This window comes from Lycorma delicatula, chromosome 10, assembly GCF_047948215.1.
Source record: "Lycorma delicatula isolate Av1 chromosome 10, ASM4794821v1, whole genome shotgun sequence".
Classification (NCBI taxonomy): domain Eukaryota; kingdom Metazoa; phylum Arthropoda; class Insecta; order Hemiptera; family Fulgoridae; genus Lycorma; species Lycorma delicatula.
In genome coordinates, this window is record NC_134464.1 from 85,841,393 (window position 1) to 85,861,568 (window position 20,176).

A 20,176-nucleotide genomic window follows, 5' to 3' on the forward strand; every position below is an offset into this window, starting at 1 on the left:
TTACTGCAGTTAGAAAAAGTCCAAAATCCTAATATTTTGGATTTACGGCTTTTTTGGACACTTTTGGTCCAGTCGATTGCAATCAAAATGGGAGGTGCATAACTAGATGTTACAAAAGTCCTAAATCCAAAATTTCAGTATCCTACGGTTAATCATTTTTGAGTTATGCGAGATACACACATATATAAGTACATAGAGACGTCACGCAGAAACTATTCAGAATGGATTCAAGGATGGTCAAAATGGATATTTCCGTGAAATCTGAAAACCGAAATTTTTCCCGATTACAATACAAGGAAGTAATATGGTGCGACTTTACATATTTTTAAACTCTTAATACATAGAGTAATATTAAAATATTGAAACAGGTTTACATTTCAGAACTGAAGAATATTAGGAGATAGAAACAAGTGAGATGTACGTAATTATAGAATTACTATTTTATGGTGTGTTTGAAATCTCTGTTCACCATCTTGGATCCGTCATACTGAATCAAACTATTTTTTTTTAATAATTTAAAACTGAAAAGTTTTAAATAAATTTGTGATAATTAAAATAAATAATATCAAATGAGCTAACCGTTTAGTTTCTACATGGTTATGCAAAAATAATTATTAAGCATGGTATTATGATACCTTACTTTGAAATTAGATGAAGTAGATGGAAACACTATGTAATTTTGAATTTCCTGTTGTGTAATTTTTTTGTTCAAACTAAAAATTAAATCTTGGACCCTATTATAGCAACAGTGAGACAATTGATCGAAGAATTTATAAGTGTATTATGGCATGATGAGTTAGAAACCGTAAGAAATTTATACTTGAATTATGTAAAGAAATCATCTAACAATCACCAGCTAATTTAATAATTTCCTGGATTATAATATGATTCGTAACTGGATATTGTAACTCATACTTGAAAAAATAATCAAAGAAAAAAGTTCCATTTGAATAAAAAATAAAAATATTGTAAAATATTATAAGTTTCAAGTTGTTATACAATTAAATTTTAAAGTTCATAAAATCAAACTTCATTGCCATTTTCATATTTTTTTCTACATTTAAAAAATAAAAAATTGTATTATGATGTCATAATTTTTTATAAGAGTCATTCGGTCTGGAATTTAATACAGAAGAATGACTTCTGTCACAAGTGCACAGAAGCGAAATTTTACTCTAATTTCTACAAGAATACTAAGTTATAATTGGATGAAACTACTATGGTCCAATGCATACGGTTAGAAAGGGAAAAATAAGCAGAAAATGGGAATGGGATTTTACGTATAAGAGAGATTAAAATGAGTAGTGGTAAAGGACACAGTTAACCGCAAATTCTCAGTTTAAATAAATATAAATGTCAATGGAACAGAATCGGTTTGAGAGAGAGAAAAATTGAAAGTGAGAAGGAGAGTGTGCGAAAGAGGTAATAAAAGGGAAATGGTCGATAAAGAATAAGAGATAATGATTGAGCATTCATGATACGAGTGAAATTCTAACCAGAAAGTCTCTATGGGGTTTCCGGACATGTAACTTTTGGTAACGTAAAACTAATTAAAATTATAGTATACATTTCCTATTAGTTTTAAGTTAGTTTATTTATTAGTGAAAGAAGGGGAAGAACAAACATATTTAATTATTAAATATAATTATAAATGTTATATAATGAAAACCAGTTAAAAGTTTAGTTATGACTTTCCCGAATAAAAAATCTATTTTGGCGATGGCATTTTTTTTTTTAATTATTAAAAAATACTTTTATCGTCATTTTGGTGTGTTACGCTTGATTTATAAAATTTATATTTTATATATTTTATGCGTTTTAGTAAACCTTACATTCTGCGTATGAACCAACTTGATAGCATAAACCGTTATTGCGTACTGATTATTACAAAATTTTAATTTTGGCGGCCATTTTGAGTGAACCCGACGCGGATCTAGGTCATTCGTGAATTTTTGTAATCCTCTAACGGCGCTTAATCGAAACCTGAAATCAAAATCAATCCGAGACAAAAAGTATCCACACACATACATATGACATTTCGTTATTATTTACGAACTGTCCGTTGATAATAACACCAAAAACACTTTCTTAATGTGGCCATGTATAGATGTTATATAAAATAATCAAACAGTAACAGTAGTATATAAAATAATCAAACCTGATGTTATACACAAATCATTTTAAAAAATTACATAGTTATTCTCAAGAATAATAAGCATTCCATGCTAGACCTATTCGCAAAAATGAGTAATGAAGTTTAAATGATTAAATTTTTCACTGAGCATATTAACCATCAACAAATAAAGCCAACAGGAAAGTAGGTGATACTCAGTTTTGCACATAACATTTTCAATCACAAAGGAAATTTCTACGTCCTAACATGATTACTATCAGGAATAGCAAGGAAGATAAGTGACTCTAATACATTACATGCTTTATATAGATCACAATTATGAAGGAAAATTTTTTTTTTTTTTTTTTGATGAAAAATAATATATTACTATATGATCTTGGACAAATTTAATTTCTAGTAGTTTTGCAAATTCTTAGTTATTGTGTATTTTTGGAAGTCGAAAGTTCGAGCGTTCAAGTACTAGTAAAGGCAGTTATTTTTACACGGATTTGAATACTAGATCGTGGATACCGGTGTTCTTTGGTGGTTGAGTTTCAATTAACCACACATTTCAGGAATGGTCGAACTGAGACTGTACAGGACTTTACTTCATTTACAAACATACATATCATCCTCTGAAGTATTATCTGAACGGTAATTCCCAGAGGTTAAACAGGAAAAAGAAAGAAGTTATTGTGTGTTATTATTATTTGTGTTATTTATTATTGTAAAGGCTGTTATTATTAGTTTTTACACCTTTAATTCCAACATTAACTGTTTAAAGTTTGTTATTGGATGAAATTCTGGAAGTAATACGAAATAAAAAAGTTACTTCGGAGCGTTTTATCATGTTTTACTACTACCGGGATTTTTTCCTTTTATTCAAATTTAATTGCTTACAACTCGAAAACGAAGTCATTTATCGAGAAATTGTTTTTACCACTGTTTTTCTCCAAAATGCCTATATCAAAATCATATCAGATATCCATTTTCTATTTAAAATAATCTGATGTGGACACCACATGACATCCTTGTACGTTTATTAAATTACACATATACATTTTTTTAAAATGAAAAGTACATACAATTTTATTTCATTAATAACTTCTGATATTTTTTCATATTCTTTTTATTTTTTATTGTTATTATTGGATTATTATTTAATGTATTTTTTTTTTACAATAAGAGGTTAATACTTATTAATATATTTAAATTAAAAAAATAGTTAAAAAAGGGAGATGAAGTCGAATTCGAACCGATGTACGTTCCTCTTGTAAGATCCAAATATTTCATTAATTAAAGTTTTATTTGGCTATAACTCTGGAACCAATGAAAATAAGTAATAAGTAATCGTTGAAAAGATCTCAATGAGCACTTATTACTTCAATTATGAAAAGTCAAAATCCAAATTTTTTGAATTTTGGACTTTTTTGGACACTTTTGGTCCAGTCAATTGCAATCAAAAAGAGAGGTGTACAACTAGATGTAACAACGGTCCTAAATGCAAAATTTCAATACCTAAAGTTAATTTGTTTTTGAGTTATGCGAGATACATACGTATGTACAGACGTCGCACCGAAAATAGTCAAAATGGATTCAGAGTTGATCAAAAATCGATATTTCCGTTGAAATCTGAAAACCGAAATTTTTTACACATCACAATATTGATGGTAAACACATCACAATTTTTTACTTGATCACAATAAGTGCAAGGAAGTAAAAATTTTACATAAAAACTACATTCGTTTCATTAAAATATATGAAATATTTTTCAGCGAATTAGGAATAATCTTTTTTTTATAATTTTAAAATATGATTAACTTTTTTCGAAAACTGAATGATTGTTTTCTACATAATATGTACTAAATACATTTAACAGCAGAGTATTTTATGTATTAGTTTTACCCTTGAATGTGCTCAGAGTAGAATTTTTTACATTTAAATTAATATTCGTTTCAGAAACGTAAACGTTTTTACTCTTTTAACAGGTAATTCTTGAAACTGCTATTATAAGTTTCATTTTAAGGTAATGTATCCAAATTATATAAAAAAAAAATCTTATTTCATTTATATTTAAAATAATTATTGAAAAAAAATATATTTCTGTAAAACTGAACTGGTAATATATTTTTACTAGCCAGCCTAATGCATAAATTAAAGTTTATGGCGGTTCTGACCGTTTTACAGCAGCATCACCCAAGAAACAACCTACCAATGTGGAAATCGGTAACTTTTTCGAAAAAAACATCTTTCTCATTACGAAAAATATCTAATTCGTTTAAAGTTCCTACTATTCTTTGGTAAGGGCCTAAAGATCATCGAACTGAAGTTTTTTGATATCAGCAACCATTGGCCCAGTGGGTGGAAAAAATGGGGGTGAAGACAAAAAAAATCATACCTCCCTTAATAGGCAGAGTATCGAATCGGTTTAAAGTGGTCGTTAGTTCTCTAAACATTACCTAAAACTTTTGTGCAAAAGAAGTTTTGATATGATCAACCCTTACGGCAAGGGATGACCAAAATGTTGCTGGAATTGTAAGAAGATGGGGTTTGTCGTATTCTAAACATGTGAAACTTTTCTTCACATGCAACCATTGTCGTATTGAGTAAATTTGAAGTTTTTCTTAACTTTAAGGTGAAAATCTTTTTTATCACCTACTTAGTACCCGTTAGATCTACCTCCGCCTTCCGGCGTGCCGTAATTTTTTTTTTTTTCTATTATTCGTCTATAATGGGATTGAATATTTCGAAGCAATTTTTTCTAAAATCAAATTTAGAACGGAATCTTCACCATCTAATTTTGTTTATTGATGATAATGTATGAAATTCCAAAAACTGGACTAAAAAAAACATTTAAAAAATGTTTCTTTTGTAATGTTATTTAAAAATACATTTGTAATACTACAGTATTTTATCTTAAGTATTATAACGACTAATATTTTATTAAAAATTTTAATAAAGAATTTAAATATGGTGTAATTATCATTATATTTTTTTATGTAATATTTAATTAAGTAATATTTTATCTTAAATTGTTTTTTTGTAGATTACAATGGTATAAATGTGCATATTTATTTCGCTGATAAAACTTTCTTATACAGAGATAAAAAAATAAATAATCAGTAATAATAAAAATAATAATAAAAGTTTAGCTTAGGTAAATTAAAGAGAGAGAGCGAGAAAAAAGTTTTAATAGAAAAAATGATGGAGGAAAGAATTTTCATAAGGTAGTATCAAAAGAAGTATTCGAATCAAGGCTCATTCAAAATGAAAGCGAAGAAAAGACTGTTCTAAAAAATGAATTTTTTTTTTAATATTCTACCAGCTGCCGTATGAAAATTCTCACTTGATTGTTAAATTATTACTAATTTAAGGGATCGTTCTCATCCCTAATTCCAGTTATAACAGTCTATTATTTTTATATTTTTAAATAATTGCTATTTTAAAATAGAATAAATATTTATTTTTAATTATTTAATTTTATTGGGAAAAAAAATCTTTCTACATTTAATTAAATCAGGTTATGTTACAAATCATGTTCAAATATTTTTACATGACACAACGTGAAAAAAATAAAATAAAATACCGAATGCAGTATATTTATTATCAAGAAAAACAAGTATGTCATCCCAAGCTTCTAAAAAAAAGTAACTAATGGAAATAGGTTTCCCATAATAATTTTTATTGAACCAAATAGCTTCACTATAATAAATCAACATATCACCGACGCAATATACTGGATAAAAGCAGATTAACAGCGTATATAACTGTAATAAACATCATTAATCTCAGAAAAAGCAACTAGGATATTTCTTTAAATGTAAATATTAAAAATTATTTGGTTAGTGTTAAATAAATAAAAAGTATTTTATTTTTGTTTTAAAGCAATATATTTTCCCCAACTATCTACTGATTTATAGTGATACTCAAATAAAAATAAAAAAAATATAAACCTCTCCTTTTTATTTAAATAAAATTTGAAATTATAATTTATTTAGAATTTTGATTGTAGAGTTTATGGAAAAACTGAATAATTTACTGGTAGATTGTTAACAAGGTCAAATTAATATCCTTTTCGTTGAACAACATGGCAGAATGGGATCAAAACTTCGTTAAATTTGGTGAATATTAAACGACTAACTTTCGAAATACTAAAACTCTTTCTTATATAGACTTCTCAGAGTTAACTTTTAACTATTACTTTTATAAAGTTAGAAAAATCTTAATTATGTAATCGAATTATACATATTTCTGGCCAATATTTTATTGGTTTAATATATATTATTTTTTCTTCAAATTTCGTTATTGTAAATTTTATATTATTTAACTATGTTGAGGTATTGTATTTTTTATATTGTATGTATCAAATTTCAATGTTGTGGTAAATGATTTTGTATTTGCATCCCAATTATATCGGGTAATTTTCAAAGACTGAGTTTTGTGTATAGTGCTTATTAATGTTTGTTTATAACTGGATGAATATACGTCCAGTTTGTCCGATATAATAATTGTTGTAGGTTAGTTTAAATATATCTGGTTTGTTATGTTTTTAAATATGTATTTTTTTTTTAATATTCATTACTGTATTATACTTTTTTTCTTATTTTGAAAGATAAACGAAAAATATTGGTAATTTTTTAGACAGTTCGTCAGTATATATTTGTTTTTTTCTACAGCTAGATGTATTTTTGATTATAATCTGTATTTATGTACCACGTCCATAAAGATGACAGGATACATGAGTTTTATTTCATTTATAAAATGTTGTATTATACAACGCGTGAAATTCACAATTCAATTCAATTTCTGTGACAAGTTGTTGAGATTTATTGGGAAAAATACTAAATCAACAGCGACAAAACTTTACAGCTAATAGAACGGAACGGAACGGAACGCAACGATAGCAGGAGAGATTTATTTATCTTCCCACTATTCGCAGAACCTGGACAAAAGTTCGTTACTGCTGTATCTTTTTTTATCGGACGGGTAAATATTTATTTCATGGCGGTTATATTTATTTTTGGACGGAGTTATTTGCTGCATTCCGATCCTTTAAACAGGAAAATAGGGCTGACCTTCGGAGACTAGCCGCGTATGAGCTTCATTCTCCCGATGTAATTCCCCTTCAGTTCGTCCCCTTAAGTCTTTTCGGTACTAGAGCCTTTCGGGCTAGCAGGAATGCGCTTTTCCCGGCCCTAGTGTTTGGAGGATGCAATGCGCTTCCCTTTCCGAAGGGAGTCGTATGTGCTGTCTCTGACATAAGATGTAGGAAGGAGGATGGGTGATTGATGAGACAAAATCAGCAAACTTTCTTCACTCCGGCTGTCTTCATTACTCCATCTCGGTTGAATTCATGTCGGGTCGGATTCCAATCCGTGGTAACGGGACGATCATCACTGTTCTTTCTTCTTATCTTCTTTAGCCTGTACAGGTGATGGTTATAAAAATTAAACGTTCGCCATTGAGAAAATGGAGAAATCATGTTGTATTAGGACTCGAAAATGTTTCTATTCGGCATTTTTATCATGTCTTTTAAAAATTCCTGATATGTATAATACTTATCGATAGCAAATGAACATTTCATTAATGTTAGACCAGAGAATGTTGAAAACAGAGCTTGGAACAAAATTTCTTCGAGCAATTTTCAATTTCTGTGGAGGATTGGTAGCGTCTCGGCCTTTCAACCGGAGGTCTCGGGTTTGAATACTGGTCAGGCATGGCATTTTTCTTACGCTAAAAAATTCAATTTGCATATTCCCATGTATCAAGCTTTTGTCAGCTTTTATGGTGAATTAGTTCAAGCAAAAAAAAAGAAAAAAATCAGAAAAAAAAATATAGAAAGGAACGTAATACATAATGTATTAAGTAAATATGTAATTTGGTATTACTTCTAAAACAACAAGAAAGAAATTTAATCTAACATAACACGGGGAATTTAATTATTTATTTTCTAAATTTGCAAATAAAATTGCAAATTGCAATTGCAGATTGCCGAGGTGTCAGGATACCTCAAGTCAGTACGATACAGTACCTGGGGTTTTACTTTGGTAGCCGTTTGACGTGAAGAGATCATGTTAGGAAGAAGAGGAGGTTCCTTTGCATTAAGCTTAAAAATATGTACTGGGTGTTGAATAAGAGATCACAACTTTCTTTGTCCAACAAGGTTCTTTTCTACAAGGCTTTCCTGAAACCGATATGGATGTACGGGATTGAACTTTGAGGAACCGTCAGTAACAACAAAATTGAGCTCATCCAACGGTTTCAGAACAAACTTCTACGGAACATAACCCACGCGCTGTGGTTCGCGAGGAATGCTGAGATCCCATTACGTAGGCATTCCACACGATCGAGAGGAAATTGAACGTCTAGTTTCGAAGTATGAGTCAAGGATGGTTAAGCATATTAATCATCTCGCTTTGAAATTGCTAGATAACGGCGTGGACGTTAGTAGGCTAAAGACACTATGTGCTTGATCTTGTTGATGGCTCGTTGTGATGATCCGGTTTGGAGCCTTAGTGTTCACGTTTATTGTTTCTTGGCTCTTTCAAAGTTACAGTTTCGTTTACTGTTCTATTTAAAGTTATTTATTTTAAGGTTAATGTTGATTGGAATTCGAATAGACATTCAAAGGCACTAAAAAATATTTATTATTTATGTTATACTACTGTTTTGTTTGTTGTCATACTATTATTTTCGTACTATTTGAGGATTATCATTGGGTGGTCCTTTTTCAAGTGATTGTCAGTCAGTGATATCACTTATAACTTCATTGTAAAAGCTGACTGTATGTCAGTAAAGAAATTCGGAATGAAAGAAAAATTTCCAAAAAAGCAATTAAATTTTCAAAACAACCGTTTTGAAAAATGCAATGATTTTTATGTACAGATAATACATTTTGCTTGATAAAATAATATAAAACTATAGTTACGTTTTTAAATAATTTTTCTTTCTAAAATAAAATTATATATTAAACTATATTTATATATAAACTATATTATATATTATTCAAATATTTTCACATGAGTAAGTTATAAACGAAATTAACTAAGAAAAAATTGCGTCATAATACTGCATTAAAATAAATACTGATACATTTCTCTTATGCATCTAAATTAAGTAGTACTGCAGACTTATATGCAAATACAAAAAAATTCTTTTTCTAGGTTGGTCCCAAGCGACGTTAAAAAATAGGCACCACAATAATTAATATTCGTACGCTACAAAACACGCTCGTCTCACTGCATGCATATTATATTACCCTTTAACTCTCCATTCTTGAATGATACAATTGGTATGAAACTATTATTACATTACGTAATTATTTTAATACACATTTATATTACAGAATGAAAATAAATTATGTTTTCCCGTTAAAATCGTTACAGCTTTTCCCGTAAACGAAACTAGCTGAAATGTTACGAGTTGTTTAATGATGTATTCTTGTGAAATAAAAATAAATTTGAACATGAAATTCCATCTTTAAAAAATAAAAATAAGTTAGATATATAATTAAAAGCAAAAAAAATCATTTCCTGATTTATTAACGTTCATTCCAATTTTTCTCTGTAGATAGCAGCACCGAATTATTTGATATAGTGCTACTTTCCTAATATATGGTTGGAAAAGAAAATTTTGATCACTTAAAACAAAAACAAAAAAAAAAAACTACAAAACCTTAAGAAAAATATTACCATTTTTATAATTATTAAATAGAATGACGAATTAATTCTTAAATACTTATTTTCTGTTATACTACAGGCTTTGACAAATTGAAAAAATCAAAGACTTGCCCTAATGGTATTATTAAATAAACTACGATCAATTAATTTAACTTGCTTATAGAATTTCCTAATAATCAGTTATCCTTTAAAAAGCTATTTTTAGAATTCTGTAATACTAATTTTATAAAATTTGACTACATACAATCTTTGTTCATATTGAAGGGTCTGCAAAAATTTATAATGGTTTAATAATAATCAAACTCTACAGGTTGAATAAAAACGTATATCGGGGTTTTAAAGCTATTAACTCTGATTTAGAGTAATGAAACACAAATAATATTAAACAGTAACTCCTACAGGTTTTCCCTATAATCGTTCAATGTGAGCACCTTTCCTCACGCGTCATACATCCAACCGATAGGAGAGTTCGTCCCGTAAAGAAAACAATATTTACTTCAATTCTATGTCTCAAACCGGGTAGATCGGTAGGTGGTGGAGGCATATATATAATATCCTTTATAAAACTCCAAACGAAAAAATCACAAGCTTATTTCTGAAGCACCTTGGATTCCTCCAGAAATAAGCTCTGTCATCAATTCCATGGCAATCAAACCAGCGATGGGGAAAACGTCATACCATTACAGCGTTACGCCATTAAGAAAACACACTATATAGTTGCCAAATAAAATTCCCGGGTCCATTTTGCATTTCAGTAAAAATGCAGCTATACAGCATATCCAAATAAGCGATTCCTGTTACATATGTTTCAGCGAGAAAGGCTAGTTAACTTTCTGTCGGAATATCCTGCAGAAAACATTTAATTTTGAGGAGAAATTTTCGCTTTTTAAGAGTTCATGTAATTTTCTGACATTCAGATAAGAATATTATGTGCGTTAACTTTTCCACTGAAATGTAATCTTGACTCATCACTTAACACAATACGATCAAGACGTCATCTTCATTTTGAAAAATTTTGATTGCGAAATCGGCACGCACAGCGTAATCGGTAGGCTTTAAAGCCTACAACAGCTGTAAACAGTATGGATGCAAATGTAAGTGTTCCCTAAAAAATTCTATACTGTCACAGTGTAAATTTAAAATAAGCGAAAGTATAAACAAATCAAAGAACAAATCTATGATGGCTTATGAAAATTTTGTAATTTCCATACGCTTTCGCTTATTCTGTTAAGACATTTACTTTAGTTTCGCTATATCACCTGAAATATTCATCAATCTCTCAATTTCTAGCCAATTAAAATCTTTTGAGTTTCAGTTTTAATAGAATTACAAATCTTTATTTTTTTGGATTGAAAGAAGATTATTTCTGCGTGTTTATTTTTGCTTCCTTGTACGAAGTAAAGGCAGTATTGTAATCGCGAAAAATTTCGGTTTTCAGGTTGTAACGGAAATATACATTTTGACCATCCCTGAATCCCTTTTAACTACTTTCGGCGTAACGTCTATATGTTTGTATCTCGCATAACTCAAAAACGATTAGCCGTAGGATATATAACTGTGCGATTAGCCGTGTTGAAATTTTTGATTTAGGACTGTTGTAACATGTAGTTGTGCACCTCCCCTTTTGATTACAATCGACTCGATCAAAAAAGCCGAAAATCAAAAAAATTTGGATTTTGGAATTTTTCTTAACTGCAGTAAGAAGCCCTTATTAAGAGCTTTTTAACGATATATCTTTAAATAATAATAATTCAATAATAGCAATAAAATAAAAAATATGAAAAAGTATCAGAAGTTATTAAAAAATAAAATTTTATGTACTTTTTATTTAAAAAAAAAAAAAAATGTATATATGTAATTTCAAAGGCGTACAAGGAAGTCATGTGGTGTTTACATCTGATTTTTCCCCGAATTTTTATAAAGACATAAATAATTCTATGGACTATTGCTGAAAAATTAATATACGATTAACAGTATTTTAGTAAATCTAATTAAATTTTTAGTATTTTTTATAAACTTATGATGCTATATACGTATGTCTAAAAAGATATCGCCAATTGTATGGAGCAACTCTTGCCATGTCCCAATTTCATACTGTACCTGTCAACTGGTGATACATCAGTCGAATTTGCTTCTATTAACTTTTTTACCGTGCAATATTAAGTCATTCACGATTGTTTTCTTCTCAAACTATAACCGGATATAAATATTAAATTTATTGTCATAAGGAAAAAAAGGAATTTCCCTTCAAAACATTGAGGAAATATAACAGTAAGGAAAAACATCATTTATTAAACGACAACATTATTTTCCATTGATTAAATTATGACTACACAGAAAATTAAAAATTTAATTTTGTAAATTTTACTTTAATTTCATAAATATAATTTAACTATTTTTTTTTTGCAGGTGATGGATTTATGATATTCATGGATAATAATGATACAAAAGTTGTGTCGTCCGTAATAATACGGCAAAACCCCATGACCGATAATGACGAGTTGATGAGCCCCATTGGGTACAACGCAGCTGCTGTTTGCCTATTTCTTATTGGATTCTTTGGATTTTTTTCAAATCTTATCGTCATAGTCCTTATGTGTCGCGAAAAACAAGTAAGTTTTACAAAAAAATATTTTTATTTTATCTATTAGTATCACTTATTATTTCTTACATATATCTGTAATCTGTTAAATAAGGATTAATTTGAATGATTTAATTTTAAAGATCTATACATTACAGAAAAATATTTTTTCTTTCAGTTCCGTTACTGGGTAAAATAAAAGTCAATACTAATTTAGTATCTATTGTACTTCAATTAAATAAGCTACATAATTCTTGGAAATATTTGAGTAAGATTATTTAACTAAAGAAGATAGAGATTAGTTTTATTTGACTATTGTATCTGAAAGGAAATAAGTTTTTCACTGATGTAATATAAGCCGGTCGATTAAATATTGCTGCTAAGTAATACGCTGATTCAATTCTTAGGAAAAACCATTTCGATAATCCGGCAAATCTCTGGAGATATGGATGTCTACACCCCAAAAGGGATCTTGAAACATTCATAATCGTTTTAAAATACTAAAACATAAAATTAATGTAAATATTTGATCAGTTAAAAAGAAGTTTTAAAAATGTAAGGAAGTAATTCATATCAAATAATTTCTAGGTTTAACATATTTTTTATTTATGGCTGTTGATTTACAATCTTAATTTTATATTTTTATTTTATATATTAATCTCTTATCAACAAGGATAAAGTAATTCCACTATTTCCATCTATTCCTTATTGGTATTTAAATTTTTAAATTATTTAATAAAAGTAAACAGAGATTTTCTACATCATTTAGATCTTGTAAACTATTATTAACAAAGAAACAGTTTTTTTTTTTTCAACTCTGGGACTAGGGCTAAGAATTACTTCAGAGGATGAGATGAATGACAATTTTTGTAACATGTGAAAATGCCATGCCTGACTGGGATTTGAACCCGGGACCTCCGGATGAAAGGCCGAGACGCTACCACTCGTGTCTTGGAGGATGGAAATAAACAATCAGTTTAAGTTAGTTAAATTAACGGAGACTAATGAACCGTTAAGTTATAAGGAGAAGGGAAGTAGTGTTTATATCTCCTTGAATACTTTATTCACAGAACTCTACTTGAACTTTAATTCACTCACACGTTATCGCTATGCGTCTCTGTATTTTCATCCTTCAGTATTACCATTAACGTATAGTTGGTCGTTTTTGTTACTGCTAGTATCATGGAGTAAAACAGAACTGAAGATGATCACTCATTGGTCACTCTCACTCTCTCTCACACACACACACTCTCTCTCTCTCTCTCTCTCTATATATATATATATATATATATATATATATATATATTTATTTATTTTAAGCATTTTTATTTGAGTATATCTAGTTGATGGAATTCAATTTTGGTTTTCAGTTTAAAAAGTAATGGCATCATGGGTCCGTCTACTTTGTTCATCATCACCTCATAAAATTAGCGGATTATGCATAATAAGTAAAACATTACCTAGTATTAAATATATGTATGTGTATAAATATATTATTATTATGCTTTTACGGCCAACATGGGACCACTTAAGTCAATTTTAGTTAGATCTTCTCTAAGAAAAGCTTGTTATATTACTCTTCCGAACTGCCCAGTATTTCTTCATCCGTTCAGATCTTGCTTTCTTTTCTTCATCTGTAAACACCCTCTTCGTTGTATTTTGTCATTTGTCTGTCTTTTGTTTAAATCTAATGTTTTTGTCTTTTAGCCTTGTAATTTTTACAGTTTTATTCTGTAGGTCGGTTAGGGAAATTCCCAATTCTTTCATATCTTCTCTAATTTCTTTGATCCATCCTACTTCTAGCTTATGGAACCAGAGCTTTCCAATGATATTTCTTGACAGTCTTGTTTCCGGTGTCCTTATGAGATGACGAAAGAAAGAGTTCTTTTTTTCCGCATAGTATGAGTAACAAGCTCTATTTCTCGACCACCTCCTTTGGCACAATCCACCTTTGGCCTAATTTTTGGTGTTCTTTATTGATACACGTTCTGAAAATTTTCCTCTCTATTTTCAGAATTTTATCAATTCGGTTCCTCTGAGTGATTTTGAAAAGGGTCTCGCTTCCGTAGGTGACTTCTGGCTGAACTGCAGTTTTATAATTTTTAAGTTTTGTATTAGTCGAAAGGCATTTTTTGTTATTTGTTGACCAAGTTAATTTTTGGGATTTAATAATTTTATTTGTCCTGTTTTGCCATGTCACTTTTTTCATTTAAATTATAAGTTATTATTTCCCCTAGATATTTAAATTGTTTTACTATTTTAATTTTTTGATTGTTTACCGTAATGTGCTTTATTACCAGAGCACATATATATAATAAAATATATTAAACCCAGGTAAAATATACGTAATAATAACGTATATTTACTTAAGTGTACGTACATTTTTTAAATTAATAATAAACGATTCAAATATGCAGCCGATTTGGGTGTGATCATTACACCCTAAGACGAAAAAATAATTTTAACGTATAATAATTTTTGTTATTCCAACTAATAATTTCTATGATAACTTAATACATTTCTTCGATCCTGTTCTGATACATTTTACATACAAATAGTACATTAAATATTTAATTTTTTCAAAATTTTGCTGAGAGAGATTCACGGCCTTAAGAAGAATTTAAAAATTTTAATTTAAATTTTAACATTTAAATTATGAAATGTATTGGAAATAACAAAGATGGACCAATGAATGTGAAAATAGGAGGAGAAAGGATTATGGAGGTAGAAGAATTTTCTTATTTGGGAAGTAGAATTACTAAAGATGGACGAAGCAGGAGCGATATAAAATGCCGAATAGCACAAGCGAAACGAGCCTTCAATCAGAAATATAATTTGTTTATATCAAAAATTAATTTAAATGTCAGGAAAAAATTTTTGAAAGTATATGTTTGGAGTGTCGCTTTATATGGAAGTAAAACTTGGATGATCGGAGTACCTGAGAAGAAAATATTAGAAGCTTTGTAAATGTGGTGCTATTTTTTTTTTTTTTTGTCTTCAGTCATTTGACTGGTTTGATGCAGCTCTCCAAGATTCCCTATCTAGTGCTAGTCGTTTCATTTCAGTATACCCTCTACATCCTACATCCCCAACAATTTGTTTTACATACTCCAAACGTGGCCTGCCTACACAATTTTTCCCTTCTACCTGTCCTTCCAATATTAAAGCGACTATTCCAGGATGCCTTAATATGTGGCCTATAAGTCTGTTTCTTCTTTTAACTATATTTTTCCAAATGCTACTTTCTTCATCTATTTGCCGCAATACCTCTTCATTTGTCACTTTATCCACCCATCTGATTTTTAACATTCTCCTATAGCACCACATTTCAAAAGCTTCTAATCTTTTCTTTTCAGATACTCCGATTGTCCAAGTTTCACTTCCATATAAAGCGACACTCCAAACATACACTTTCAAAAAACTTTTCCTGACATTTAAATTCATTTTTGATGTAAACAAATTATATTTCTTACTGAAGGCTCGTTTAGCTTGTGCTATTCGGCATTTTATATCGCTCCTGCTTCGTCCATCTTTAGTAATTTTACTTCCCAAATAACAAAATTCTTCTACCTCCATAATCTTTTCTCCTCCTATTTTCACATTCAGTGGTCCATCTTTGTTATTTCTACTACATTTCATTACTTTTGTTTTGTTCTTGTTTATTTTCATGCGATAGTTTTTGCGTAGGACTTCATCTATGCCGTTCATTGTTTCTTCTAAATCCTTTTTACTCTCGGCTAGAATTACTATATCATCAGCAAATCGTAGCATCTTTATCTTTTCACCTTGTACTGTTACTCCGAATCTAAATTGTTCTTTAACATCATTAACTGCTAGTTCCATGTAAAGATTAAAAAGTAACGGCGATAGGGAACATCCTTGTCGGACTCCCTTTCTTATTAGGGCTTCTTTCTTATGTTCTTCAATTGTTATTGTTGCTGTTTGGTTCCTGTACATGTTAGCAATTGTTCTTCTATCTCTGTATTTGAACCCTAATTTTTTTAAAATGCTGAACATTTTATTCCAGTCTACGTTATCGAAAGCCTTTTCTAGGTCTATAAACGCCAAGTATGTTGGTTTGTTTTTCTTTAATCTTCCTTCTACTATTAATCTGAGGCCTAAAATTGCTTCCCTTGTCCCTATACTTTTCCTGAAACCAAATTGGTCATCTCCTAACACTTCTTCCACTCTCCTCTCAATTCTTCTGTATAAAATTCTAGTTAAGATTTTTGATGCATGACTAGTTAAACTAATTGTTCTGTATTCTTCACATTTATCTGCCCCTGCTTTCTTTGGTATCATAACTATAACACTTTTTTTGAAGTCTGATGGAAATTCCCCATTTTCATAAATATTACACACCAGTTTGTATAATCTATCAATCGCTTCCTCACCTGCACTGCGCAGTAATTCTACAGGTATTCCGTCTATTCCAGGAGCCTTTCTGCCATTTAAATCTTTTAATGCTCTCTTAAATTCAGATCTCAGTATTGTTTCTCCCATTTCATCCTCCTCAACTTCCTCTTCTTCCTCTATAACACCATTTTCTAATTCATTTCCTCCGTATAATTCTTCAATATATTCCACCCATCTATCGACTTTACCTTTCGTATTATATATTGGTGTACCATCTTTGTTTAACACATTATTACATTTTAATTTATGTACCCCAAAATTTTCCTTAACTTTCCTGTATGCTCCGTCTATTTTACCAATGTTCATTTCTCTTTCCACTTCTGAACACTTTTCTTTAATCCACTCTTCTTTCACCAGTTTGCACTTCCTGTTTATAGTATTTCTTAATTTCCGATAGTTCCTTTTACTTTCTTCATCACTAGCATTCTTATATTTTCTACGTTCATCCATCAGCTGCAATATATCGTCTGAAACCCAAGGTTTTCTACCGGTTCTCTTTATTCCGCCTAAGTTTGCTTCTGCTGATTTAAGAATTTCCTTTTTAACATTCTCCCATTCTTCTTCTACATTTTCTACCTTATCTTTTTTACTCAGACCTCTTGCGATGTCCTCCTCAAAAATCTTCTTTACCTCCTCTTCCTCAAGCTTCTCTAAATTCCACCGATTCATCTGACACCTTTTCTTCAGGTTTTTAAACCCCAATCTACATTTCATTATCACCAAATTATGGTCGCTATCAATGTCTGCTCCAGGGTAAGTTTTGCAGTCAACGAGTTGATTTCTAAATCTTTGCTTAACCATGATATAATCTATCTGATACCTTGCAGTATCGCCTGGCTTTTTCCAAGTGTATATTCTTCTATTATGATTTTTAAATTGGGTGTTGGCAATTACTAAATTATACTTCGTGCAAAACTCTATAAGTCGGTCCCCTCTTTCATTCCTTTTGCCCAGCCCGTATTCACCCACTATATTTCCTTCCTTGCCTTTTCCAATGCTTGCATTCCAATCTCCAACTATTATTAAATTTTCATCTCCTTTTACGTGTTTAATTGCTTCATCAATCTCTTCGTATACACACTCTACCTCATCATCATCATGGGCGCTTGTAGGCATATAAACGTTAACAATCGTTGTCGGTTTAGGTTTTGATTTTATCCTTATTACAATGATTCTATCGCTATGCGTTTTGAAATACTCCACTCTCCTCCCTATCTTCTTGTTCATCACGAAACCTACTCCTGCCTGCCCATTATTTGACGCTGAGTTAATTACTCTAAAATCACCTGACCAAAAGTCGCCTTCCTCTTCCCACCGAACCTCACTAATTCCTACTACATCCACATTCACCCTATCCATTTCCCTTTTTAAATTTTCTAGCCTACCAACCTTTTTTAAGCTTCTAACATTCCACGCTCCGACTCGTAGAATGTTATTTTTTAATTTTCTGGTGACCCCTTCCTTAGTAGTCCCCACCCGGAGATCCGAACGGGGGACTATTTTACCTCCGGAATATTTTACCAAGGAAGGCGCCTCCATTATTGTTATGTGAAAATGCAGAGCCACATTTTCTTGGAAAAAAAATTATTTAGGACTTCTCCTTTATTAAGGGTCTTCTCCTTTTAAGATCAAAATATTTCATTAATTAAAATTTCATTTGGATATAACTCTGGAACCAATGGAAATAAGTACTACTTATGATATATCGTTGAAAAGCACTCAATGAGGCTTATTACTGCAGTTAAGAAAAAGTCCAAAATCCAAATCTTTTGGTATTATGAGATTTTTTGAACAGTTTTGGTTCAGTTGATTGCAATCAAAAGGGAAGTTGTACAACTAGATGTTACAACAGTCCTATATCCAAATTTTCAACATCTTACGGATAATCGTTTTTGAGTTATGCGAGTTACATACGTACGTACGTACAGACGTCACGCCGAAACTAGTCATAGTGGATTCAGGAATGGTCAAAATCGATATTTCCGTTGAAATCTAAAAACTGAAATTTTTCGCGATTACATTTCTTCCTTTACTTCGTACAAGGAATTAAAAACAAAATTACGCTAAATTATTAATCAAATAGATTAATAAATAAATAATTTTTGTTATATTATTAAAATTAAAATGTTACAAATTTAAATATATCTTCGAAACTGAATTTTAAAAAAATACCGTCTTAAAAAGTATTTACAAACTGTAATAAAATTATTTACTATTTATAAAATTTGTATAATTTTTCTTTTCGTATTTTTGTAATTTTTTTTTAAAGACTTTTAACATAATTTATATGTACAGTTTGATCCGTCATTTTGTAATGGAAATGGTACAAAAGTCCTGCTAGAGACGTAGTGGAAAAACTGAAACGAATTCAAAGAAAAATCCTCGTTTGAAAAATATACTGGATTTAAATGGATTCCCCTAAAGGTTATAAATGTAGATAATGTTATTAAACAACGATGAGATTAGTTAATGTATAAAAAGAGCGGATTTAGCTGATATTGAACAGTGCAATTGAATTATCGTTTAATGTTTTATCGCACTGCTTAAGGTGAGGGTCTCATATAATATCGTTTTTAAACTTTAATAGTAAAAAGTAAAGCGGATAACTTATTGTAAATTTAAAATATTTAACCTTGAAATACTGTAGAGTTATCTTGTTGGATTTTATTTATGAGTGTTTTATATTAACTCAATCTATTTAAAGAAGCCTTTCATCAGGCCAAAAAAGCAGATCCAAAGTAATGATTTATACCATTAAGATGTAGAATCAAAATATTCATACGTGTACTTAAATTTCAATTTTGATCTTAACGGGAATAGGTTTAATCCGTATTCATGTTAATCTTAAACTTTTTTTTTACACACTAAATAACTTTTTAATTTTTGTAGATAAATCTCAGAATAGGTGGAGTCTTGCTAAGGAACAAAACTAAGAAACTTACCAAATCAAAATCATTTCCTGAAAAAAAAAGATTTATTTTTGGACCAGTTATTGAAATTTTCCAAAATTTCAGGAAAAAAATTATAAAAGTCTCTCTCTCATTGTTGACATAATCGATACTTATGATATTTTACTATAAATTCAAATTATAGCTACCATTAAAAATTTGAAAAATCATCAAAAACGATTAGCTGTAGAATGTTTAAATTTTGCATTTCGGACTGCTGTAACATCTAATTGTACATCTACACCCTTTTGATTGTAATCGACTGAAAAGGGTCCAAAAAATCCCAAAATAAAAAAAAAGTGGATTTTTGACTTCTTCTTAACTGTAGTAATAAGCCCTCATTAAGATATTTTCAACGATATATGATCAGTGGTACTTAATTTACTGGTTCCAGTGTTGTAGCCAAATAAAATTTTTAGATGTTACAAAGGAAAGGCAT

General features: G+C 29.9%; 1 protein-coding gene across 1 annotated transcript in view; it reads left to right on the plus strand.

The window, feature by feature from the left end:
* Positions 1–12,229: 12,229 nt before the first annotated feature.
* LOC142331387 (parapinopsin-like) overlaps positions 12,230–20,176 on the plus strand; it is a 252,942-nt gene continuing 244,995 nt past the window's right edge. The window contains exon 1 of the mRNA XM_075377268.1: positions 12,230–12,404. Coding sequence (XP_075233383.1) covers positions 12,276–12,404 — 129 coding nt within the window. The 5' untranslated portion in view covers positions 12,230–12,275. The remainder of the gene's footprint in view (positions 12,405–20,176) is intronic.